The 26,968-nt window shown below is 40.0% G+C and overlaps 2 protein-coding genes across 10 annotated transcripts in view; one reads left to right on the top strand and one right to left on the bottom strand.

The window, feature by feature from the left end:
- prdm16 (PR domain containing 16) overlaps positions 1-20,654 on the top strand; it is a 181,207-nt gene extending 160,553 nt beyond the window's left edge. For 3 of the 9 annotated variants that reach the window (XM_078254677.1, XM_078254676.1, XM_078254684.1), the window contains 12 exons: positions 4,245-4,446; positions 4,563-4,728; positions 4,900-5,053; positions 5,683-7,348; positions 7,516-7,603; positions 9,392-9,561; positions 9,728-9,805; positions 10,626-10,795; positions 12,291-12,462; positions 15,432-15,689; positions 16,184-16,364; positions 17,196-20,654. In XM_078254677.1, coding sequence (XP_078110803.1) covers positions 4,245-4,446; positions 4,563-4,728; positions 4,900-5,053; positions 5,683-7,348; positions 7,516-7,603; positions 9,392-9,561; positions 9,728-9,805; positions 10,626-10,795; positions 12,291-12,462; positions 15,432-15,689; positions 16,184-16,364; positions 17,196-17,330 — 3,440 coding nt within the window. In that variant the 3' untranslated portion in view covers positions 17,331-20,654. The remainder of the gene's footprint in view (positions 1-4,244; positions 4,447-4,562; positions 4,729-4,899; positions 5,054-5,682; positions 7,349-7,515; positions 7,604-9,391; positions 9,562-9,727; positions 9,806-10,625; positions 10,796-12,290; positions 12,463-15,431; positions 15,690-16,183; positions 16,365-17,195) is intronic. The other 6 variants (XM_078254685.1, XM_078254679.1, XM_078254678.1 and 3 more) reach the window with 6 other exon arrangements.
- A 3,322-nt stretch (positions 20,655-23,976) lies between these two features.
- Positions 23,977-26,751, bottom strand: LOC144520192 (complement C1q-like protein 2). Its single transcript, XM_078253861.1, has 4 exons — positions 26,673-26,751; positions 26,291-26,383; positions 25,642-25,773; positions 23,977-24,257 (listed from the first exon to the last, which is right to left on the bottom strand). The coding sequence occupies exons 1-4, from the start codon at positions 26,749-26,751 to the stop codon at positions 23,977-23,979; spliced, it is 585 nt and encodes a 194-aa protein (XP_078109987.1).
- Positions 26,752-26,968: the final 217 nt, after the last annotated feature.

The following is a 26,968-nucleotide window of genomic DNA, read 5'->3' as shown; positions in this document are numbered from 1 at the left end:
CTGCTTTCGCGGCCAACACACTCCATAACCTCGCTAATGTGACGGGGGAAAAGACACCATCTCTCCCTCCAAGATTTTATTTTTTTTCCCTCAAGAAATGTGAATTATTCGAATCATAAATTTCCAGGATAGAATTAAATCCCGCATTAAAGCATCTGGTTGAAGCCGTTTTTGGACCTGTCATTTAGAATAGGCCTGCCAATAGGCTACTCGTAAGAGTCTGGTCTGAATTGTGCGCTTACAATGCTGCAATGTACAGTAATGGGCCTCTTTGTCTGAAATACTGTATTAGGGCGTCAATTGGCACTTTGGCACTTTGTGCCACTTTTACATTCTATGGCGAGTAGACATTTTCTGCTGACGGAAAGCCAGGATCAAACAGAAATTATTAGGAAGTAATATTCTTAAGAACACGTTATATGGGAGCACACATGACCTTTAAGCCAATAGTTTGGCATTCTATTTGTCACATTTCGACATCATCATAATAATAATAATAATAATAATAATAATAATAATAATAATATCGAACCAATTCACAAATCAACGTTGCAGTCTGCCCCCAGAATTTCAGCATAGGCGTTTTGGGAGGTTTTAGTGGCCATTAGCCAGATATAATATCGCACTCACGGACTCACTGCCATGTGTTTAGTGTTTTGATGCCCCTGAGAATCGGCCCGTGTTCCGAGTAAAAAAATAAAATAAAAAAAAACTTGATCAAACCTATTGTTGTTTTCAGTGGAATTTTTAATATTCTTTTTCAAAAATAATAACAGAAGCGGCACATGATGTCAAGTAGGCCTATTGTTAAATCATTGAAAAGATACAAGAACCTGATGAGGCAGCCTGAAATCCGATTTTTTATTAATCCAAAAATTATGCAAATTACAATTGATTTTGAGAAGAACAAAAATCATATTCCCCATTCTCCAACTGTTGGGTCAGTGGTGTTGAATAAACTATATCCTATAATTTCTGACTTCTAGCTATCTATCTATCGATCTATCTTACAAATAAATGTATGTGTTGGACCGTTGGATCTTTGCTTTCCTTTATAATACTAAATTCTGCAATATTGTGTATGTTGAGTGCTCCTACACCTTGCTGTACTCTGTTAACACTTTGAAATGTGAGCCAGTCTGTACACTGGCTCACATTTCAAAGTGCGTCACGTTTTTAGGTGCTCTCACCGCCTGTCTTCCCTTTGAGTGGGTAACGTGATTCACTGTACTCACTACCTTTGAACCGTGCCTCTATACGTCAGACTGAATATATCCAATATTTTATCTCATAATCTAACTTGCTGTTAGCTGTTCACTGTCGATCTGGGCTTTTCTTTCAAAGTTCACTTAAGCGGAAAAGGGGCCGTAGTTCCGCTGTATTTTTTTAAACATCTTGGACTTATTGTGGTGAAGTGCTGTTGTCAGGTAACATTGTTTTGTTGTGTTTCCAGTCTTTCTGGAACTAGGGATACAGAAAAAAATTGGATTACTCTTACTTGTCATTGACTATAAAATGGTGAAGGGAGAACAAGATGTTCGTGAGATGTTCTGCAGTTCACCAGTTTTCCCCCCTGCATGATGCACGGTTTAAGCACAGATCTCCATGTCAAAGGAACAGGAAGAGACGGGAGCTCAAAGTAAGGTTGATTATTGAAAAGAAGCAGATTGGCTTGTTGTAGGAGTGCGTCAAAGATGGAGCAGACTTGTAAATGATTTGTTCAATTCCTCTGTGTATATGTATGTGAAATATAAAAAAAGAGGGACGCAGAAAGGAGAGACACTCCACCTGCCAGAATGTGTGTGTCAGAGCCCAAGTATTTGGCGTCGTGTGTTGGTGTGGGAGAGCGAAGAAGGCAGACAGACAAAAAAATAAGTACAACAGTTTGTCTACTGTTTGAAGATGTTTATGAGAGAGACAGGAAAGCAGAGAGAAAGGAGGACAAAGAGAGACAGTCAGAGTCCACCTATAGGAGGGATGAGAGTGTCTGTTTTGGATCCATGTATTTGTGTGTGTGTGAGAGAGAGAGAAAGGTAGCAGGGCTGAGTGGGAGCTTGGCAGTGCAGCCCTGCTCTCTGTGTCTGGCTTATCGGAGAAGGAATTTGAAGTAGAGGACTTGAGGAGTCCCCTGAGACCTCACCCATGCTCCCAGATTAGCTGCTAAACTGCACATAATTGTGCTTCCCTTCGTCTCCCAGAGAGCTATTAGTCTCCCCTTTATAACCCCCCACACACACACACACACACACACGCACACACGCACACACACACACACACACACACACCGCCCAGACCAGACTAACTGAATAAACACAGGCACAGTGATGCACACTCATAAGCACCTCTATTTGCGTGCATCCTCACTGAAACACACATGCATGCACACCTGAGTGTCCACACAGAGATTTTTCTATGTAACACCTCATCTCTGTTGCAAGAGAGGTTTGCAAGTGCTTTTGTCATACACACATTTTTTTAACTTCTAAGTTTATTGTAGTTGTGTATGAATCGTTTTTTTTTTTTTTGCAAAACGTGTTCCGCTGTTAAAGCTCACAGACAAAAGTATCTGAGTGGTGAGATGTTTGCACTTTAGAGCAAATGATAGCCAACTCTCTCACAGTAAAACACTTGCTCTCCATGATATATGTGCACACTGGTGTCAAAGTCAGTGAGTTAGTTTAGCATCTGAGCTCAGCGTAATGGCCCATTGACCAGAAGGTCATTTATTCTTCTCCCCGAGGTTAGACACATTGATGTTGCTACACTAATGCCCTTTTAATGTGCCCAAGAAGTTCCAGCTGGATAAACGGTCACATGCAGTAGAAAGCAGGTGAGCCATGCACTGTAAGTCATTTTGGATAAACTCATTTAGTGCAGCTTGAAATGATGGATGGGTGTGCATGGCGTGTTGGGACACCTGGGGTGGGGGGGGGCAAGTCAGGCGTTGGCTGCTTGGGTCATGGCAAAGAGGGTATGGCAGCTTGGCGCTGAAATCACCATGGGGTTGGCGCCACTCTGCCCCTGCTTACTTCTGTTGCTTGTGGCTCATTCCTTTTGGAAAATGTTCACATGCACACTCACACACTCATACACACATTATTGGCTGTGCACAAAGGACACTCCACTGGGCTTTCCCCTGATCTGTTGAACTTGGCGTCTGACTCAGGAACTTACTATTGAAAACGCTGGCCCGAGTTTTATGTATTTGACCTTGGTGGTGAGAAGTATTGTAAAGGTTATCAACATGGAAGGGGAAGACCAGCCCCTATTGTTTCCCCTGTGTGCTATTACACCTACAGTCTCAAGCAAACACTTGCTTTAACAAGCAATTAACTGTGTTAATTAAGGCTACATTTCACTGCTAATTGATTTCCATTTTATGTGATTATCAATTGCGGGATTGTTGCTTTTACCATTTGAATGGGAGTCTATTTAGCTGTAACTAACACACGGATAGGTCATAGATTGTTCTTCTTGTTTAGTAGTATCAACAGTTTTTATATACAACTGGATGATTGGTTCTGCATAAGGGAGATGCAACCTACAGGAGTTAGTACAGACAAGGATGCAAAGCGCACTTAATTGTTTCTTTGTGCACAGCAAAGTTGGTTTTGTCTTGACTCACATAAAATGTAGTCATTTTTGTTTGCATACAAAAGCCAAATGGAGACAATTAAATGTCCTCCTGTGGATTGTCCTAGTTGCTGCCTAAAATTGACAAGCTAATAGTACTAAACATATTTCTGTCCTCTTCCTAAAGATAAAATTGGGGGATGTTGCTCCAAGTTTTGATTTTATCTTTATGAGGACTTTTAAATTTTTTTTAGATAAATATTTCCATGTTTTTTTTTTTTAACTTAAGATATTTTATAGGATGATATATAAGAAAGATATGTTTTCAAAGAATGGTGAAACTGGACAATGCAGTTTTGACAACAGGAATGAATAAGGAATTTTGTTTTTATTGCTAACAGGTAGCCTTATAACAATATCACAACAAAACATTGTTATTCATATCGTATTCTTTAAGCATTTATGGTAGATTTCAATGGATATTTCATATTTCAAGAAGCTTAATTGTGTGATTGCTAAACAAATCTTTCTCTCTCTCTCTCTCTCTCTCTCTGTGTGTGTGTGTGTGTGTGTGTGTGTGTGTGTGTGTGTGTGTGTGTGTGTGTGTGTGTGTGTGTGTGTGTGTGTGTGTGTGTGTGTGTGTGTGTGTGTGTGTGTGTGTGTGCGCGCAGATGAGCAGATGTACCGCTGTGAAGACTGTGATGAGCTGTTCTCCTCAACACTTGAGCTGCGGCGGCACCAGAAGTACTCGTGCTCCAGTTCCGGCTCCATCTTTGACACACTGAGAGAGGACTTCAAACAGGAACGCGAGGACAGCGACGAGCCTGTCCACGAGTGTAAAGACTGTGAGAAGATCTTTCCAAATGAGTACAGGTACACAGACACGTGATAACTACCACACTTCAGTACCTTTAAAGATACACATTCAAAGGTACACATTCAACACATACAGTCCATTTCACTGATGGTCTTGTGCTCTCTTTATCAAGTCTGGGCCAACACATGATAGTCCATACAGAGGAGAGGGAGTACAAGTGTGACCAGTGCCCCAAAGCCTTCAACTGGAAGTCCAACCTCATCCGTCACCAGATGTCACATGACAGTGGCAAGCGCTTTGAGTGTGAAAACTGTGATAAGGTACAGCATACCCGGCACGTAAGTTGTACACTGAACACACAGGCTTTATCTGCTTCAGAAATTCTGCTGGTCTTGTTTTTTAGTCTTCATTCGTAATAGCAATGGACATACATTTAGTAATTTTGAAAGAACAGCATTTTTTCATTTATGGCATACACAGTATTTTTATACACTTATTTCAAATTTCAGGTGTTCACAGATCCCAGCAACCTTCAGCGCCACATCCGCTCCCAGCACGTGGGGGCGCGCGCTCACACATGTCCTGAGTGTGGCAAGACCTTTGCCACCTCGTCAGGCCTCAAACAGCATAAGCACATCCACAGCAGTGTCAAACCCTTTATCTGTAAGTGAGAGCTTTGGAAGTTAATGACTCCTTTATTCTTAACAGTCCATTTATTTTATACCTATTTTCTTTCCACCTCATCTACTTCTCCATCAACCTGCAGTCTCTTTCTTCTCCATGTACGCCAACTTTTTGATCCTATTTAAATCGTCTGAACCAGGCATACAGGTCCAGGGATCATATTTGTATTGCAATTAACTTGATAATATTCTGTAAATAATAGATTTGACCTGTTCACATATGCTTTTTTTATTTTTATTTTTTTTTTTACAGCAAAACGTATACAGTTTAGATTAGTTTGGACTACTACTACTATAATGATAATGAATGATAATTATACATCATATTTAATAATGGATCAGATACCTTTTTGCTTTCTTTAAGGAAATTAATAACATAATGTATGTATTTTATGATCTTTCTTGCATGTTCAGTTATTATTGTAAAATACATACAATGTAGATACAGTAGACGAATTTCAATTTGCAGAATGAGTGGTTGGTTTCATCCATAGAAAACAGTCCCTTTCTTTTCTAAAGTTATTTCATCAGCAGTTTCCATTTAGATGTATGTTTTGCTGTTGATTTGGTATACAAAGTTAGAGACAGTGTTAAAATGGGTTTAACCAGGCCCTGATGGGCTGCGTCTTTTTGCTCCCCCAGGCGAGGTGTGCCACAAGTCCTACACCCAGTTCTCCAATCTCTGCCGCCACAAGCGTATGCATGCTGACTGCCGCACCCAGATCAAGTGTAAGGACTGTGGGCAGTTGTTCAGCACTACCTCCTCCCTCAACAAGCATCGCCGCTTCTGTGAAGGCAAAAACCATTATGGCTCGCCGGCAGGGATGTTCAACCCTGGCATCCCCATGAGCTCCAGCCCCATCATGGCCAAGGCCAAGTCCCACCATCCCCACCTTCAAGGTCTAAACCAGTCAGGTTTAGGCTTCACTGACTACTTTCCCTCCCGACCTCACCCTCACACTAGTTTGCCCTTCTCCCCAGGACCCCATGGCTTCCCATCCCTCCCTCATGGTTTCCCAGGTATCTTCTCCCCATCACTGTATCCACGACCACCTTTATTGCCGGCTAGTCCGTTGCTAAAGCAGTCTGGAGGCAGTCAGGAGGTGAAACTGCCTCGGAGTCCCCTAGATGCCCCTCCACTGTCCCTGGTTAGCTCCACAAACAGCAATGGAGGTTACAGTTTGAGTCAGCTGGAAGACAGAGAAAAAGAGAACAAACTAGATTTGTCTTCTGGAGAAGCCAAGCCAAAATCTAAGATGGCAGACATGTCTGACGCTAGTGACCTTGAAGACGTTAATACCACAAGTGGGACAGATTTGGACACCACCACTGGTACTGCTTCAGGTGATGGTTCTGACCTGGAGAGCGATGGAGAGAGTGAACGTGAGCGAAGTGGTAAAAGAAGGAAGCCGTCTGGGGCCATATCAAGTCAAGAAGGCCACCAGTTAGAAGACACGAACAGTGCGTTGATATCAGCCGTGTCTAGTTCTGGGAACTTTGCTATTGATCGTCCCTTTCTTTCTTCTGCATCATCCCAGCACTCTTTCTTCCCTCCGCCTGATGAGCAAGCCCTCCCGCCCACCAACACAAATGCCAATGCATCCACAGATTCCATCAAAGCCATTGCCTCTATTGCGGAGAAATATTTTGGTCCAGGTTTGATTGGTCTCCATCAGGAGAAGAAGATGGGTCCATTGCCCTACCATTCCATGTTTCCCTTTCAGTTTTTGCCCAACTTCCACAACTCCCTTTATCCCTTCAGCGCTGATCGAGGTGCCCTCAATCCTAGCATGTTCTTCAAGGCAGAGCCCAAGTCACCTCGCGAGCAGCTGCACAAGATGGTTTCTGGTGCCCCAGGAGCTCCTGCTTCCACAGGGGAGTCCCCATTTGATCTCACCACAAAGCCCAAGGAGACCAAATTAGCTCCTCCCACCCCAACAAACCCTTCAAACCCTAGTAGTACTGGGAGCAGTAGTGGACATTTAGCAATATCTAGCGGTGAAGAACAGCCATTGGACCTCAGCATTGGTGGCCGGAACCGTGGTGGTCATAATGGTGTGGCAGCTGAGCCACAAAATAGAAAGAACCACATCTTTGGCATTGGAAAGGGGGTCTCCATCAAGGACGAAACCCCATCTGGGTTTCCACACGCCCATTCCCAGTTGTTGCCCCAATCCTCCATTGCCCAGCACCAGCAGCCCCAGGCACAGCCACACCAGCCACCACCCCTTCACTACGCCAAGCCCTCAGCATTCTTCATGGACCCCATATACAGGTATTTCAGCCCCGATTAGACTAGAAACAGCTTTTTCCACAAAAGCAACCTTAATCCTTTTATGTTCACACATTGAAGAAGGCTGAGGTTGGTGTTAAGTGTGTGGTTAGATGTTGTAGATGATTTCTGACCTTGGTACGTAACCCTCTGCCTTGTTGTTGGTCCAGCAGGGTGGAGAAGAGGAAGCTACTCGACCCCGTAGGAGCTCTGAAGGAAAAATTCCTCAGGCCCTCACCGCCACTCTTCCATCCACAGGTAAGCTTACAGCACCCACACAGACACATTTTATATCTAGGAAGGCACTCGGTTTAATCTTATGTAGAAACAACCAATGGTACATGCATTTTAAACAAAAACTACAATGAGGGAATACCAAACAGGGGAATTGACCTCCAGGTATTGCATACACTCTGATTATTCCCAGATGCAATCTACTATTATTTATAAACCATGTATTATGTGAAAATACCTCACTCCTGCCTCCCACGCTGCTGCAACCTGAATTGATAGGGCCCTATGCACCATCATTCCACAGTGTTGATGTTATTTTCTCAAGGGTTCTGTATGATTTCTTCCTTTGTTTATTGAATGGCGCCTGTGTACCTCGTCACCTCTACCTTTTTCAGAAGACACAGTCTGTTATCGCAGCCCCTTTGATAATCAGTCACATTGTTCGACTGTCCCCAGACCCTCCCAACCTCTACAAATCTTGATTACAAGGAATGATAGTATTAATAAAAGAGAGAATAATAACCGTTTGAATTGTAACAAACTCTCTTGGCCATGCTAATCTTAGTTGTGGCATTGTTTCAAGTACTGGGAGCCCACAGGCCAGCTAATAACTCAACCCCCTCCAAGTTTCTTTTTTGTGTGGCTGGCTGGCTGGCTAGATAATAGTACCGTGTCCATCAAGGACATCCTGTTTTTGTCTCAAGGAGAATGGGGGGCTCTCGTTGGGGAAACAGTTTAATCTGACCTGGAAATCTGTGTCCTCTATCAACTGTGACTTTGCAAAACACTCATTTGGTGCATAGGCAGACAGATACATTTTCATATATGACATTACACATATATGTGTGTTGTCATGCCTTTACAAATGATTGGTATAAGAATAGCTAACATGAATTATTTTCTCATTTGCAAACAAAACATGTTATAATGGCACCTTTTCTCAAATATAATCACCCCGTACTGGATGATGAGGCATCATCTCATCATTGATCAATATCCCCACGATGAAAAGCTTTCACAGGCTCCCATGTAAAAGCTTCTCATGTCAGAGTCTTAGCTGTGATCCTCCCAGTGATCCAAACACAATGCCACCTCTAATTCAGTCTCATGACGGAATCACCCCTCTCCCCCTCCACCCGTTCTCAGACTGCGAATAAACACATCGAGACGGAGTGTCTGTCCCTGTCTCTCCCGTCCCGTATTCACTAAAAAAGGAAGGATGTAAGCTGTTTTTGGCAAATAAACTCCTACATAACTGCCCCCCTTTGTCCACAAGCTTTCAGGGGTGGGGAAGCGGCTATCAGTTGGGGGTATCTCAAACTATATTGTACAGCTCCAATCGAGGCTCTTGAATGCCTCATTTAGCCAGTTTGCCGGCCTACAACAGTAGCTTCAGCAGGAGAAGGTAAGAGGTAGAGAACAAAGCACTGAAGCTGGAGGTGAGGGTATGGGGGAATGGAAGGGGGGAGGGTGGGGGGGGCTTGGAGTAATGGTACTTCAGCGTTTGTGAATGTGTTATAGGTCATAGAGGTGACTTGCCTTTAGCACAAACAAGGCTAACCTCTGATATACTGCTTCCTCAAAGCTTCCGCTCTCTGTCTCTTTCCCTCGCTCCCTGCTTTTTCTGACATTGTGTCTTTGTTTTCAATGCTTCCTCTGCTCTTTTAACACACACACTACAAGGTTTCTAATTAAACCCTTAATACACAAGTAATACCAAAATCTTTACCACTTCACTTTTCCCACTTTAGAAAATCTCTTGATTTACCTTACCTGTTCCCAATTTTCTTTTGTTTTCTACCATCTCCTCAGATGTCAGCCATGGAGAACATGACAGAGAAGCTGGAGAGCTTTGGCGCTCTAAAACTGGACGTGCCGCCCAATTCGCTGCAACACGCTCATCCACTGTTCAACTTTCGCTCACCACCACCTTCCCTCTCAGACGCCATCCTCCGCAAGGGCAAGGAGCGTTACTCCTGCAGGTAAGTGCCCTATGGTGCAGCCTGTTATTTTCATATATAAAGTATAAAGCAGATGTTTACATACATGGAAATGCATTATATTACATCAAATGTGTGAAATGACGATAAAATACACTGATTACTTAACCACCCTTTTACCTGCCTTTCTGTCCATTCTCCCCTCCAGGTATTGTGGGAAAATATTCCCTCGTTCTGCAAACCTCACCAGACACTTGCGGACACACACAGGGGAACAACCCTACAGGTATTTCTGAAAGGCTCTTTGCGATCACAGATGCTCTCATTGATGTATTTCCATTTGTCTGCTTGTCTTTTTTGCTATTCTCCACACTGTATGCTTGGCTGAATAAATTTCTGGCCTAATTTTACTTACATAACAATGATCCCAATACGTTCCATGCATTGTGGTATAAATATTTTATTTTGGGAAAAAAAGGACTCTGGGATCAGATTGGAAATGGCTATTGCCAGATGCCCTACGTTGAGGTATCAGATCGACACATCCTTGGCGGCAACTGGAGAAAAAATCAATAAAATCAATAATGAAAACTGGTTTTAGAGAATACCATTGACGGTGACCTCTAGCTCACCCAGTAGAGTGTGTCCCATGTAAGCTGAGTCCTTGGCCAAGGCCCGGGTTTGAGTCCGACCCTTGGCCCTTTGCTGCATGTCATCCCCCCTGTATCTCCCCCCTTTCCTGTCATCCTCCACCTGCTCTTATAAATGATAATACAAGCCCAAACAATAATCTTAAAAAAAAGAGAATACCATTGGCAATGCAACCACTATGTAGTTTAATTTATTAGGATTTGTTTCTACTGTAGCTCATAATCAGCAGCTTATTTCCATTGTCTTTTGTCTGAGATTTTCTCAGTTGTGCTCTACTACTAATATCTCAAATCAATTTGCTCGTTCTTTAAAATCCAAGTATTTGTTTTAACAATTAAGGTGAGCCTCAGCATGAACACTGCCTCCATCTCTGGTTAAAGGGCAGTCATTGATCACTATGCTACTCTGCTGCTCTTTTAACCCACATTCACATCCTTCTGTTCTCCTTTTGGCAGGTGTAAATACTGTGACCGCTCGTTCAGCATCTCATCCAATCTTCAACGTCACGTCCGCAACATCCATAACAAGGAGAAACCCTTCAAGTGTCACCTGTGCAACCGCTGCTTCGGTCAGCAAACCAACCTCGACCGCCATCTCAAGAAGCACGAGCATGAGAACATTCCTGGTCAGTTTGTGACATCTATGACTCAGTTTTCTCTGAGAAAAGTGAGGCTGTTAGAACTGAAATATAGTTATTAAACAGGAACCGAATAATGAATGGCTCACAATACCCATTTGGAAAAGGTTGAATCTTCTTCTACCACTCAATTGAAAAATTCACACTTGCTTTTCCTACTGGGTTTCCAAAAACAGCCTTTTTATGTCCAGCATGGTAGTATGCCACTGAATATGCATAGAACAGAAACTTGTTAACTAAATGATTGATTTAAATGTATTTGAGCATTTACATCCAAGTAATCCATGCTTCACAATTCTGCTTACATTTCTGAATTCAAAATAGCACCCTAATGAAACAAGTCAATACACTTGTTTTCCACCTTATGCAACTTTGTATAACCCAGTGGAGCTGTAAACTGCTGTGACATCACCAACATAACTAACTTTCTCAAATACCAAGGGATGCCATTGTTTGACTTGAGTGTGTTAATAAGAGGCAATATATACACAAGTTCCTTGTGGCAGAGTGCCCAAATGTTGTTTCCTAATGTACCCTTTATTAGAACACTTAGAACTAATTCTGAGTCAAATTAAAGTAAGCAATAGCATCTGCTATAAGTATTTAATATACATTGCAAATATACAGACGAAGAAAACATCCTTAAGTTAAACCACACAACATGAAGGGAAAATATTTTTCTAAACCTATAAATGCAAGTTTGACTACACATACACAAGTCACACATGTCAAAAAATAGAGTGACCAGTGCAGTTCGGTTTAGTTCTTCAAGAACAGCGTCACATCCTCTTTTTATCATTTTAAAGTTCCAGGATGAAAAAAAACAAATAAGATTATGGGCTGCCGCAGTTGGTTAAGATGACAACTCTGAACCGCAACATTCCCAGTTTAAATCTAGCCAAGGACTTTTGTTGCATCTCTCTCCCTCGTTTCCTGCCATCTCTCCACTGTCGCTATCTCACGAAGGCAAACAAAAAACAGACACACTAAATTGAAGTGTCCGCAAATAAGCTAAGAAGAGTGCATTTCCTCAGTTACCTGTGATACAGTATGAAACTGCGGTGTCCCCCTTTTTACCTTTCACTTTTTGTCTTTCTGACGAAATGTAACAATGCGTGTCTTCAGTCAGTTTATCTTCTACACAAATTCCATGAACATTATCCTGTTTGACAAAATATGTTCAGCCCAGTTTCACAAAGTTTTAACAAAAATACACAATCTCAGCTTTTTTAAATACAATATTAAAATCTGAATAATGTGTATAATAACTGTCAAAATATTTAGTATTTTCCTTAATCAAATCTATTATGTATACGTCTGATGATCATCAAACTAATCAATTGTGTTTGGTTGTGTGTGTGTGTGTGTGTGTGTGTGTGTGTGTGTGTGTGTGTGTGTGTGTGTGTGTGTGTGTGTGTGTGTGGCTGGTGTGCATGTCCATGTGTGTTTGTGAATGTAAATGTCTGCATGCTTTTCCCAACAGTGAGCCAACAGTCCGGGATGCTTTCCAACCTAGGAACCACCATCTCCTCCCCAAACTCCGAGCCAGACAATCATGCACTTTTAGATGAGAAGGAGGACTCATACTTCTCAGAAATCCGCAACTTCATTTCCAACAGTGAGATGAACCAGGCCTCCAGTTCCTCGGACAAGAGGTAACCGGAAAACTTGCTCTCATGGACCACATTCGTATTAACATTTGTGCAAAGACCTTCATTGATTACATTTGATCCATGAGGCTAACCCTCTTACTTCTCATGACGGCTCTGATTCTTACCCCAACATAATTTTAAATCTAACTGCAATCCTATCGCTAAAGGAAAAATAACTGGTGAAATGTCCCCACTTTGAAGACATTTTTGATATTTCTCCCCGTAGTCCTGGCAGGTATGGAAAAGCAGGGACTCACACACCAGCTTTGTGAAACAACAGTTGTGCTCACAGTTTTAGCCCCTTCCTTCTCCCTCTACACAATAGCAGACATGCTAATACTTAGTGCACAGTGCCCTCTAGTAGCTTGAATGTGTATGGCATCAGTCACCAACATTAGTTGGTGTCCCAATTCCATACTGCATATTAACAGTTAATCTAACTGCAACTTTTAAAAGCCACTGCTAATTAATTTGAACAAAAATAAAACAAACAAGCTCTTATTGCAGCTACTTTGACACCATCCATCTTTTTTTTTTTAAATTAGTTTTTCACATTTCTTCCAGTTTGAGACATTTCAGCCATGTCTTAAGGTTTTACTTGAGCTGTCTTTGTGAAGAATTGCAATTCATACCTGGTGTATGCCGTTGTAGTTGGTAAATTAATCTGCTTACCAGTATCTCTGGTAGGAGTGATCATCCTGTGTGTTTGCTCTTGAAAACCATAACTTGTAAAATGAGGAAAATTGTCTATTTTTAAGCCAGTCACTCTGGCCATGGATGAATAGGCCAGCTTCCTGTTGTAAGTCTTGAAATGCTTTCAGTGTTAATACCTCAGTTGGTGGGAAGCTTCAGAGGTTTCAGGCAAGAAGAGGGTATCGGAAAAGAAAAGGAGGAGGAAATGTTTTTCTCTTTCAGTCAGGGGTTTGCCTCTATCCTTGACTCTTTATCTTGCTCTCCTTCTCAATGTGAATTCCTTTCTGGTAGTCTCACTTTGTCTGTCTCTTCCTCCAGCATCCCCCCCTCTTGTCAACATGCATTATGGCCAGCAGACCCAGTGGCAACTTAGCCCCTCTGCCATCTGGGATCAATACTGAGTCTCATCCACAACAAGCTGGCCTGACATTTTAATATCTGTAATTGAGACTAAGTATTATGGTTTCTGTCCTCCCACCAGACAGCCCACTGTTTATTCTCCCTCTGAATGACTGAAGTCAAACGCCAAACACACGTTCATGGATGACTATCTGTAATCGCTCTTAACCGCCCTCGCAACATAGTTTCTCTTCTCTTTAGCATCATAGCCAGTCAAAATAAAAGTCCCTGGTAGCTCTGTTTGTTTGACCAGTTTCCAAACTGGGGACTGTGGAGATGCTGAGGCAGCACTGCTGCTCTGAGGGTGGGAAGTTTCAAACAAACAAGTCAGGGGATTTAGATGAACACAGATTTTACAGCACTGCAGTGTTAAGGGACTAAGAGGTATCTCTCTCCTCGGGACCATAAGCCAGGTCATAATTAGGGCCGGAACAAGGACCCAGGCCATGGCTCAAGCTCTATGGTTTAGATAAAACTACAGTTGGAGCTGGTTCCTTGTCTGGGACTGGGCTACAATGGTTGGCAGTTTGGACCCTGAGGGGGACTCAGGTTGAGGCATTTATCTAGGAGATCCACTGATGATGGAGCTCTTCCCCCATCCACTCGCTATATCCGTACCCCCAGCCCGCTAACACAAACACCCAACTGACGTGTTTAGACTAAATGACAAAACCCAGGGCCCCCTATGTCAGAGCTACGATTTTGTCTCCATGCACAGGCATGGACTTTTCCCCCGCCAACCAGCTCTGCAATTTGATTATAGTGATATTTAATCTAGATTGAAAGAGGAGAACTCCCCCCCCCCTCTCCCAAAGTCCCCCTACCCGTATTTACCCACCCACTGTGTGTGACCCAATCCTGTCCCTGTGCACCCCTTCCCAGAGGTAATCCTGTCTGAGTTGATAAATGTCCACTGTGTGGCAAAAAATGGAAGGGGTAAATTTGCCGTCCCCGAGGAAATGATATCATGAGCCATGACATCGTGGTCTAGGGGTGATGAAGGTTGGGGGGGGGGGGGGGGGGGGAGTTGGGGTGCTGGCTGGAAAATGTACAGATGGCAGGTCATAATGGTGGTGTGCTGATAGCCTGTTTGCAGATCAGCCATCGTCTTTCCTCAGTCACACAAAGAATGTTCCACCATTACAGGGCGTAGAGGAACCGGTCTGAAGCAGGCCATCTCCTGTTCTGTTTCTGAGGAGCGGGCTAATTAATCATGTGTGGGCCGTTTGAAAAGCGCTCCAGGCAGACTGTCAGCACGCCATGTTGTTTGTGTGGACACTGGAGTTGGACTGTGCATGCTGTCAACAGATTATTTATGTTTTGCTCGCTGCTTGTGATGAGTCATGTCTTTTAGATGGTCAGGACATGGTAACAGCCGCACAGCTCTAGACTGACAGAGAACAAACTAAAAGAAGTCCTTCTTACTTTTCAATCATTGTTTTTAAGCATTTAAAAGGGCACTCAGTGATTTAAATTTGCAAATAAGGCTTGGGTATTGACAAATTGTATAAAAAATAAATAAATACTGTAAATAAATAAATAAATAAATAAAAATATATATATATCAATAATAATGATAATTAAATCATTGCAGTAGGACCACCGATATGTTCCCTTTTAGTTCCTCTCCGTGATCGGCTAGATAGACTGTTCACACTCATATGCACTGTTGCTTTGAGTGCCAAAAACAACTTATTTTTGCTTTTGTAACATGCAGTGCCACAGACCAGTTAAACATAACTTTACATGAGCTCTAAATGGCTGTTTCTTATTCTGAAATATCAATGCCTTATTACGGGAAGAAAAAGGCAGTCGTTTCAGAAACAGTTGCCAACATTACTAACACTTCCTCTCTACTTTGACCTTTGATCCCTCTGCAGATCAGACCAGGCTGAGGAGGAACGCCCACCCAGCCACAGTTTGTCCAACTCCAAGCTAAGGCTCCAGGGGCTGGAGGAGGAGGAAGAGGAAGTGGAGGGCGATGATGAGGAGGAGGAGGAAGGAAGCCTAACAGAGAAGTCTCACGACGAGGCGCCAGAGTCCCCGTCTCCCGTCACAACAGGAGTGTATGAGGAGGACGAGGAGGAGGACGAGACGGAGACGGCTCCGTTAGCTATGAGCTATGAACACACTCGCAGGTATTCATTTTGTGAACTATATAGAAAACCAAATTACACCAACCACACAATCTAATCTACACACAACTACAACCACAGCTAATGTACCCCATACATTGTATCTGCTAACAAACCTTTAAACAGAAACAGACCATTACACCTTCTTTCATTATAACTAATGCCAATATTAAACATTAGACAGAAGTAAAACATCGATTGAACGAGGGTTCCCCAAACAGAAACCCAAAATAAAAAAAAGACTCCAGCTCCTATTCTAATCTCTTTTTCCTTCTCCAAGTTTATTCCCTCTAACTGTCCTCTTTTTAATCGTACCTCTCCTTTTTTCTTCTCTTCATGTTTTCTTTCACCTTAACTTCCTCCTTTCATTTTCCCTCGTATAAACTCTCCATCTTTCCCTTCCCTACATCTATCCTTCCATTTACCCATCCATCCATCAAACGACCCATCCATACTGCCCTGTTTCTGCCATCCATCCATCCATCCCTCGTCTGCAGGTGTATAGAGGAGGAGGGCTCTCTCTTGGACCTGGAGGGCCTGCCCAGCTTTCCCAAGAGCCTGGAGGGCTTACGTAAAGCAGCCAGAGACGAGCAACCCTATGATGTTAAAGACCTATTTAACACTTCACTAGAGTCGGAGGCATTGAAAGAGACATTGTACAGGCAGGCTAAAACCCAGGTATATGACTGACTTTGGATATTGACTTAAAGTGGGAGGAACAGGAAATACATGTTGTTCTGATAAGACAGGAGGAAGGCATACATAGATAAGGGATGAGATGGATCCTTTCACATTTCCAGATGCTTGAGGAAAGAAAAGGCTGTTAATTTAGTTAACATTGGCTGAAACTGTACCTAAATAGTATCCCCCCCTCCCCCTTTTCCTCTCACTTACTAACATATTACCTGTAAACTGCTCTTATCTTTTCTGTGATCTGCTGTCTTAAAACAGTCTATTAATGCTACTGTATTAATATAATTACAAGGTATAGTGTCAAGAAATTAAAGGACAATTACATTTTATTACAACTTGAGATCTGGAAACATGGCAACATCGCTACAAAAACGTTCAATGGAGCAAAAAACACAAGCAGTCAGACAATCGTAAAAACAAATCGTTAAAAATAGTCATAGTATAGTATGTCGTAAAATATGTTATATAATAAGTCATACTATAGCATGCCATTAAAATGTCATAAGAAATCATGAAAAGTCATGGTATGAAGTATAAAAAAAATTATAGAAAATAATATAGTATAGTATGCCATTCAAAATGTCATAAAAAACATACAGTATGCCAAAAAAATCCAACAAGCCGAACTGAAAACAAAACCTCTCATTTCTTAAAAAATGTCAAAGTAGTATAAGAAGCCATAACAAATGTCATAAAAAAGGTCAGACTTTTAGTATGTCATAAAAATGTCATTGGACAAAGAGAAATGTTACTAAAAATGAGTGTTTCAAAATATTGAGTTTCCTCTAGTTAAAAGTCACCTGTCTTCTCCTGCAGGCTTATGCAATGATGCTGTCTCTCTCGGAGAACAACCCTTTGCACGTGCCCTCCCAGAACTCTCTGGACGCTTGGCTGAGCATGGGAAGTGGACCGTCTGAGACGAGCAGCTTTCACCCACTCAACCACATCTAGACAAGAAAGAGAGAGAGAGAGAGAGAGAGAGAGAGAGGGGGGGGAGTGGGAGGAAGAGTAGGAGGAACATTAGTTTCGCAAATGGATAGAAACAAGAGACTGAGTGGACATGAGTAATGAGAAACGTGGAGGCCAGAGAATAATTCAGTGTCACATACATTCAAGATAGAAAGAATATGTTGGTGTGGATATGTGTGTTGATTTGTGTGTGTGTGTGTGTGTGTGTGTGTGCGTGTGCGTGTGCGTGTGCGTGTGTGCGTGCGTGCGCGTGTGAGAGGAGGGAGAGATTGTCCCTAGGTGAGGCGTCTCGCAAGACTGTCAAAATGAAAGCACTGCTAAGCTCCTGTTGATGTGAAGGACATGATGAATGCTTCTCAACAGCATTGAAACTCTGCATTACTCTGATCCTCCACAAGTCCACAAGGCTCACTCCAGCACCACAGAGACCCTATGTAAGGCTCTCATAAAGACACTTAATGACTAGTACGTCTCTAAAGTCTGTGTACACCGCCTACTTCAAGCACTGCAGCATCAGCACTGCATTAGCACTGCATGTCCACAAGGTGGTGTTGTTTCACCAGGAACATAGTGGGCGCGTGCACTATTGTCTCCAAGTTTTTCCCCACCAATCACAGGTGACTCCTTTACTGATCTTGTTTCAGTATAACTGCAGAATCAACAATAGCACCACACTAAATGTTACTTGAGGAAATGACCGTACCAGTAGACTGTTGATTTTTGAATGATTACATGGAAATGATGTTCAATGTTCAAACGTGCACAGCAACTGGTGATTTTGATGAGCTATCTGGGACACTAGCCATTGTAATTGGTTACCCAATTTGATCATGCTGAAAATGAATTTAAATCATACTCGAAAAATGAGGAACGTCTTTCTCTGCTTGTTTATTTCATCGTCATTTGTTAATTTTATTTACTTTCTCTCCTATTAGATACCACAGTATTGTTTTGTTGTAGGCACCACAGTGCAAAATTGTTAATATAATTATTTTAGAGAAGGACCAAAATTGTATGATATTGTCATATGATGTACAAAATAACCTAGATGTTCATAGCAAGAGTGGTATGTGCCAAATAACCCATAGAAAATGTTTTGTTCTCTGACAATCATTTCATTTCCAAGGGGCTTGCATTTGCTGTCATACTTTTTTCTTTTCTTATTACGCTCTTATATATTTGATTTCAGAAGTGTGTGTGTGTATGTATTTATTTTTGGTTGTTTTGTCATGACTGGAGGAGTGAAAATGAAGGCATGTCATTTTATTCCTCTTTTCTTGATACTGAAGGAATGAACGCCTATCAGAACGTGAGGGAGATTCAGAATCTCTGGTTTTGATGCGTTAGTGTGCCAAAATGGAAAGAACCCATGAAATTAATTGTTTTTATTTATAGTGAAAAATAGCTTTAGTTAGCTTTAGATCCTATTTGGCATTGTAACGTACTGCAGTGTTTAGTTTTTTTTCTTATTTCAGTCCAACCATTTTACCCAGTATGCTGAATGTGTCTTGTTCAAGTATTAAGTTGGGGGGGGCAGACTTGGACAACTTTTACTGTAAATGTCAGAAAAGGGCATTACATTGTTATTATTGAATCTGATCAGTTTTTACCACATCAAGCTCCCTTTCCCCTCTGTTTTTCATTTGATACATGTAGTGTAAACAATGAATATCCTTTTTAAATTAGTTACCTATATTACATGGTCCAAAAGTCTAAAACATACAGCCACGTCTGCATGAACATCTGGTCTTCAGATTATGCAAGAAAGAAGGCAAGGACTCATAAAAGCCAATAAAAGAGAGAGTAAACTAAACCCCAGATAGTGTTAAAATGGACCTCATAATTATGCTGGTTGGTCCTTCTAACACATGCATACAATGTTAATTCTTGACAGAGGAAACAGAAATACTTGATCATGAGTTTAACTTTATATTTCCTGTTCTTCTGAGATCATACTAAAAACTCATTCCATGTGGTCTACAAGGTAGCTGTGCCATGGGGGGCATGAGTCATTAACTGTAGATAACTGTAGATAGCTGCAGGAGCAGGGGGGTGAGCATTGTTGATCATTGTTGCCTTGGTCCTCCCTGCGTATACTGGGACTCTCAGAGCTAGGCCTGATGCTGTATTTTCAAACTAGTACTTAAACCATATGGGTCCAAGCCATAACATGTTCAGGCTTAGGTCTCTAGAACATAGGACACAGATACATTTTCAGACTAGTTTCACTTTCAGTAGATGAGCAACTCGAGCTCAACATGGAGAGATATGAAAAATCTGAAACAGAAGCACTGTAATTGTTATTCATGACAGCAGGTGGTAGTGTGATGCTAGGACTGCTGCATCATCTCATTTTTCTAAAGACAGACGTCTTTTTTTATAATTATACTGAATGAGATTTCATTCATGGTAAACACATTGTTTTCCCAAGTCGTGGTTATAAAATGTAAAGGCTTGGGTTGCTACGTTTTTAGGTTGACTATATGTAGTAATTCATGTCATGGACTACTGTAATAAGTAAGCGCTGTGTAAAGCAAAGGAATTGAAGGCATTTAAGTATTCCAGTTTGCCAACTTCAGAAAGTATTCAGGCAGATGGTCGCTGAAATATGTTTCAGCATAATAGAACATGGATGCTATTTTCCCCCCACTGTTACAGGAGAAAGTAAAAATATACATATTGTTTCTTTTTAACTGTATAGTATTTTAAAGAAAGAAAAGCAATGCTGCATTTGTCTGAAGAAAACAAATCATTGAAAAATATGGGTTTAAATGGATGGTGCTTGTTTTGTTTGAATCTGAGTTGTATATCGCCTCTGTTATGTTTATTGAAAACAAACAAACAAAAAAAGATATTGTGCATGACGTGTTTAGCAGTCATAATGATGTCCATTTGTGAAATGTGTATCAAATTAAAAAATGAGAAAAAAAAGAAAAGAAAAAAATGAATCCGTAGATGCACTTATTGTACATGTGGTTAGTCTGGTAGATTTGACTTCAAGTTCTTGATTGCCTTACAGATGTTGGGCAGCTGGCTCTGAAAGACTTTAGAAAAGACTTGTGGGAGAAGACATAATGAAAAACAATAAAGGATTGTAGAATAATATTGAACAATTCTGAAAATTGCAGTTCTTTTGATGCTTGTGATTATTGAAGATGTACTTTAGAGAAATTTCATTGAAAAGATATGACTCTGATGTTAATTCTGTAGAATAGCAATGTATACCAAATGTAATCTTTCCAATGCTATGAAGAATTTATACATGAAATTGATATGCAATAAAACCTGTGTGCTTTTTAAATGACACGCCCACTTTGTATTTGTGAGCTATAAGTGCCTAAAAAAATGATCAGTGAAGAGTACACAAAGAAGACAACCCATCAGGTGTTTTCCTTCCAGGTTATAATTTATTATTTAGTGCCAGCTAAAGCTGAAACAATTAGTCAATTAATCATTCCAGCCATTTTTCAAGAACAAATTACGAGCATGTCCTAGTTCCTGCTTCTCAAATGTGAGGAGTTTCTGCTTTTCTCTGTTGAATAAATTAGGATTTGTGACTGCTTATTGGACAAAATAAGCTATTTAAGACTTATATTGGCCTTTGGGAAATCGATGGGCAACTTTTTACTACTTACTACTACGTTTTACATTCACATTCATTCTGAACATTTAATAATCATATTGTCAGCCCAACAGTAAGCCTTATCAAACAGTTTGTGTTTCTGCAGGATGTTGCACCAGCTGTGTGTAAGTAAACACATTTTTACATAGCGTGGGACTTAAGTCATAACTTTATTCTATTACAATAGTTTGCATCCAAGTTAGTTAAAATGTAGTGTTAAAAGACAACTTAAAAAGTACACCTTTTCTAAGCAGGTGAAAAACATTATAATATGATTTTGTCTCAATTTTCCTAACGAGAAGGCTACTATAGATGTCTTGTATTATGTATTTTCTTAGCTAAATTATACACTATTATAAGTCATGATGTTCTGCACACAATACCTTGAAGTTGTTGTTTTAGCTTGTCCATCTCTGCCTCTCTAGTCTTCTGTAACTTCAGTTCTTTCAGCTTAGCTGTTTGTGCATAAATACATAAATAAATAAATATAAATGAATATAATAGCTTTTATTTTGCTGAACCAAAATTGAGATGTAGGAAATACTCTTTGATTTAACAAACAACACCAAAACAAATACCAAAGCTACAGTAAATAGTTGAGTACAAACATTTAAGTTCTCCTCAGGATAAAATGTAACATTTCTGTGATCCTGTAACTTTTTATCTAGCCCATCATTAGGTCAACATCTTCATTAGTCCAGTGGTTTGGTTTATGACATATGCTCCCATCAGCATCAGCTGTACTTTGTGTTAGTGCTAATTGTGTGAATGCTGCAGCATTGCCTATTACTTCTGCATACTTTCAGCTACAAAACAAACTTAAAGGACATTTATCACTTTTTTTCGACATACTATACTGTGGCTTTTTTATCACTTTTTTCGGCATACTATACCATCACTTTTTTATCACTTTTTTCGACATACTATACTATGAATTTTTATCACTTTTTAAACATACTATACTATGGCTTTTTTATCACTTTCTTCGACATGGCTTTTTTCAACATACTATACTATGGCTTTTTATCACTTTCTTTGACATAATATACTATGAGTTTTTTTTGACATACTATACTATGAGTTTTTTTTTTTGACATACTATACTGTGGTTTTTTTCAACATACTACTGTATACTATGACTTTTTAATCACTTTTTTCGACATACTATAGTATGGCTTTTTACGACATACTATACTATGGCTTTTTATCACTTTTTTAACATACTATACTATGACTTTTTTGACACACTATACTATGGCTTTTTATCACTTTTTTAACATACTATACTATGACTTTTTTGACAGACGTTACTATGGCTTTTTATCACTTTTTCAACATACTATACTAAGGTTATTTATAATTGTTTTGGACATACTATACTAAGGCTTTTTATCACTTTCTCGACATACATGAGTTTTTCTCACTTTTTTTGGCAACTATACTATGACTTTCTTTGACATACTGTGCCTTTTTTCGACATACTTTACTATGACTTTTTTCGATATACTATACTATCACTTTTTCGACATAATATACTATTACTTTTTTTTTAAATACTATACTATGACTCTTTTCGACATACATTAGTATGATTTTCTTTCGACATATCAGACTTATTTGATCACTTTTCTTCGACTTACTATACTATGACTTTTCCGATAAAATATAGTATGACTTTTTTTTACTTTTTTCGACATATTATGCTATGACTTTATTACTTTTTTCGACATACTATACTTTGACCCTTTTTGATCCTAGACTTGGGCCTTTTTGTGTGGAATTGGCATGGTCTTCGACTTTTTTTGACATACTACCATGACTTTTATATTACTTTTTTCGACATACTATACTTTTACCTTTTTCGACTCACTATACTATGACTTTTTATTACTTTATTTGACATACTATACTATACTATTACTTTTTTTTTAAATACTATACTATGACTCTTTTCGACATACATTAGTATGATTTTTTTTCGACATATCAGACTTATTTGATCACTTTTCTCCGACTTACTATACTATGACTTTTTTCGATAAACTATACTATGACTTATAATGACTTTTTGTTGACATACCATAGCCTACTATGACTTTTTAATGGCTTTTTTCGATAAACTATACTATGACATTTTTATGACTTTTCACATAGACCATGTTGGTCACTATAATCTCATTGATTACTACCACTTTAAATCATATTATAATTACTCACTGTATGGGGAAAAGTATAATTTATTTTTGATTATTGGGTCTAACTACAGTTCCACCATAAAATAATTTTAGTTAATCTTACATTTGTTATTCCCAAACAGATATAACACATGTATTTGTTTTTCAGCAAACAATAAGAGGATGGAAACATATTAAATACAATGTATTTAATATGTACTATTTATTGTTGCTGCAAAGCTTTGTCATCCAGCTTTCAGGATAAATACTGTAAATGAGATTTTAACTTGCTGGTACTGATACAGATACTTACACATAAAAAGCACAGCTACGTTATCATGCATTTGAAGGAACAAAGGGAATTGACCTTCTCATATTAAAGACCATTCAAGTTTCTTAAGAAAAAGTAAAAAACAATCAGACAGTAAAAGTGAAGTGGTTTGGTTGGAAGCTTTGGTCCAACGAGCGAGTAAGTTGCTGGTGATTATTTGGATCCAGGTGATGATACAGGATTTTGCTTAGTGTTTCTTAACATTGTGAGATAAATCATGGTATTTTAGAACATTTAGACAATTTTCTCATGAATTACTTCACTGCCTTAATCTAATGTTAAAAATCTGGCACATCACTGTGTGTTGTGATGCAAATCCAGAAAGCGACACAGATTAAACATTCATGAACTTTTCTTATAAGGAAGATTATGGTTGTTGTTGTTGCTGTTGTTAATCATCTTTCATATAAAAGAAGAAAAAAAAATTAACCAACAGTATTGATAAACTGCTGCAGTGTGCGCACAGTTATCATATAGCTGAAGAAAAGGACTGTTTCTCTTTCACATGGTGAAACGCAGATGACCACTGAAGGTTCTTCTATGATTTTCATTGTCAAATATTCTTGAGTTAACCCACTGACGTAGAAACACAACATCTCCGACCTCTAGAAGCAGTGTGGTGCCCATAGCAGAAGTGCCATAACCAGATGTCTGCTCATACGCAAGCAAAATATGCTCTCCATTTTTGACCAGCACAGCACCTGAAGGATGTGAATCATGTCCACCTGCACCTATGCAGAACTCAAAGTGGTAGGCTCCTCTCACTGGTGCAATGAAAAAACCTGTGGGACAGTTTCTGTCAGTGAATGTAACTGGACAATCATCTGTTGCAGGTTGAAGTCAACATAGCTTTGACAAAAGTCAAATTAATTATTAAAGCTGCAAGCAGCGTTGGACGGGCCCTCGCTCCTCTGCGTGCGTCAGGGTTACTGGGGGACACCGCTCCTTGCAACCGTGCATTTGCGCGGCACTCAGACACTGCAAATCGTCACCAATGAAAAAGGAACTCCCTGCTGAGTTCAATTATACCTCACACAAGACTCTAGGTCATACAGTTCATTAGCTGTGAAAGGGGGCGTGGCTTAAGCATAGGGGGCGGGCCAAACCATGACCAATGAAAAGAGAACTCTATGCTGAGTTCAATGATACCTCACACAAGACTCTACATCAAACGGGTCATTAGTTATCAAAAGGGGCGTGGCTAACGCATAGGAGGGCGGGCCAAAACATCACCAATCATAAAGGAACTCTCTGCTGAGTTCAATGATACCTCACACAAGACTCAACCTTAAACGGTCCAAAAGCCATAAAAGGGGGCGTCTGAGTAAATGGGCGTGGTTAAAGTATAGGGGGCGGCTCAGTATTTAGTATATTTAGACCACACATTCTAAGTTTCATGTAAATTGGATGATGTTTGTTATACAAGGCTGATTTCCTGTTGCCAGTGGGGGGCGCTATGACCAAAAGTGAATATTGGCTTGTATATGTCCTCAGGCCTGGAGTCTTGTTGATTGTGGGAAATTTCAAGCAGATATGACAATGTACAATGTAGTTACAGCTACTTTCTCGTTAATCGCTAAACTCTCAAAATGGCCGCCATGCCACGCCCACACCATTTGACTAAAAGTTTCTCTTTTAATAACTTTTCACAAAATGGCCACCCTGCCACGGCCATGCCCTATAACGAAAAGTTTTTCTTTTAATAACTTTTCATCTTTAACATCTTAAGATGGCACAGACCAAATTTGAAGTTGATCGGATGAAATCTCTAGGAGGAGTTCGTTAAAGTACGACGTGGAAATGGCCAAAATCTCACTAATTTCGAACTTTGAATTCAAAATGGCGGACTTCCTGTCGGGTTTAGGGTATGGCTCCAATGAAGTCTTTTGTACGTCTTGACATGCTTCATATGTGTACCAAGTTTCGTGAGTCTACGTTAAACGTACTACAGGGGCTCACTTCTTTTAATTTTGTAGGGGCCGCTAACGAGCCATTTCTGTGCACCTATTCCCGAAACCAAACGCCAATTTTGGTGAGTTTTTGAGTATGTTAAGCCCCTCAAAAAGGTGATTCATTTGCAGAAAATAATAATTCCTTCAGTTTCAATAGAGACTTTGCACTCTGTCGGTGCTCGGGGCCCTAATTAAAATTTGAGAATTTTAGTACCTGTGTGTGGGTTGTAGGCATTTCCAATGTTTGTGATGACATATCTGAAGGTAAGAAGAGTGTGTGTGTTAAATGGTCCGAGAGTTCCTGAGCCTGAAGCCAACAGAGATGCTGAGAAAGCCACCTGTTTGACTGAGAGAGAGAGAGACAGAGGGTGAGCAATATCAATGTTCTAAACTTACTGTGGATACAGCAATGTGACCAGCATTTTCTGTATTTTGTGCTATCCATCATTTTAGGTATGTTTACATATCTTTAAAATTAAGCTCTTTAAATATTGGAATAACGATTTAGTTGAGTTTTACCTTCTCCATCTCTCTTTAGAGCCTCCACCTGGATTTCTGTGACATTTGACCTGGCTTTCACAGTGATCAGCTCTGCTGCTTTTGCTGCAAAACAGTGGCATCATTACTGTGTCTGATGAAAACATCCCAAAATCATCAACACTGTATTTATCAAGGTTTGCTTTGACCATTGAACATTTAGATATTATGTGAAAAAAAAATATTTATAATAGAGCTTGGTTTTATAAGACTCAGTTTTATTGACCAGTTTATTATATAAAATTTCTTGTGATTTTGGTTTTTTATTTGAGTTTATGATACACTATTTTAAGTCACTTAGATTCATGATGTTCTCCACAAAGTACCTTGAATTTGTTGTTTTAGCTTGTCCACCTCAGTCTTCTGCCTCTGCAGCTCAGTCTTCTGTAACTCCAGTTCGTTCAGTTTAGCTGCTTGTGCTTGAATAAATAAGTAGATGCCTGTATGTTAGTTTTTATTTTACTGCACGATTCATTTCCTTAGAAATTGCATCAATACAATGGAGTAAAAGAAAATACTCTTTGATTCAACAAACAACACAAAAGCTATAGTAAATTGTTGAGTTACTTTTAGGCCATGTTGGCTGCTTGACTCTGATTCTGTCAGTACAGACATTTGTTGTCCCCAGAGAATAAATTATCAGGACTTTATTGCCACCAACAGGCAATTTTTTGTTGTGGGAAATGTTACAACTATTAGATAGATTACCACAATGGACATGTATCTTCCCCACAGGATGAATTGTAATAACTTGCTGATCCTCTGACATTTCATCTACTGTCATCATCGTGTCAAACTCTCAGTTAATTCCACAATGTTGTTGACATTTGGGTTTTAATTGTCTTTTCAAGTAAAATGTCTAAACAGCTAGTTCATTTTCATGCAATTTGGTACAAACATTAATGTTCTCAGGATGAATCCTAACATTTCTGTGATCCCGTAAAATGTAATCTAGGCTATCACCAGGACAACTTCTTGGTTAGTCCAATGGTTTGGTATATGAT

This window comes from Sander vitreus, chromosome 7, assembly GCF_031162955.1.
Source record: "Sander vitreus isolate 19-12246 chromosome 7, sanVit1, whole genome shotgun sequence".
In the NCBI taxonomy this organism is placed as follows: Eukaryota; Metazoa; Chordata; class Actinopteri; order Perciformes; family Percidae; genus Sander; species Sander vitreus.
The sequence above is the reverse complement of the archived record's forward strand: the minus strand, read 5'-3'. Positions and strand labels throughout refer to the sequence as shown.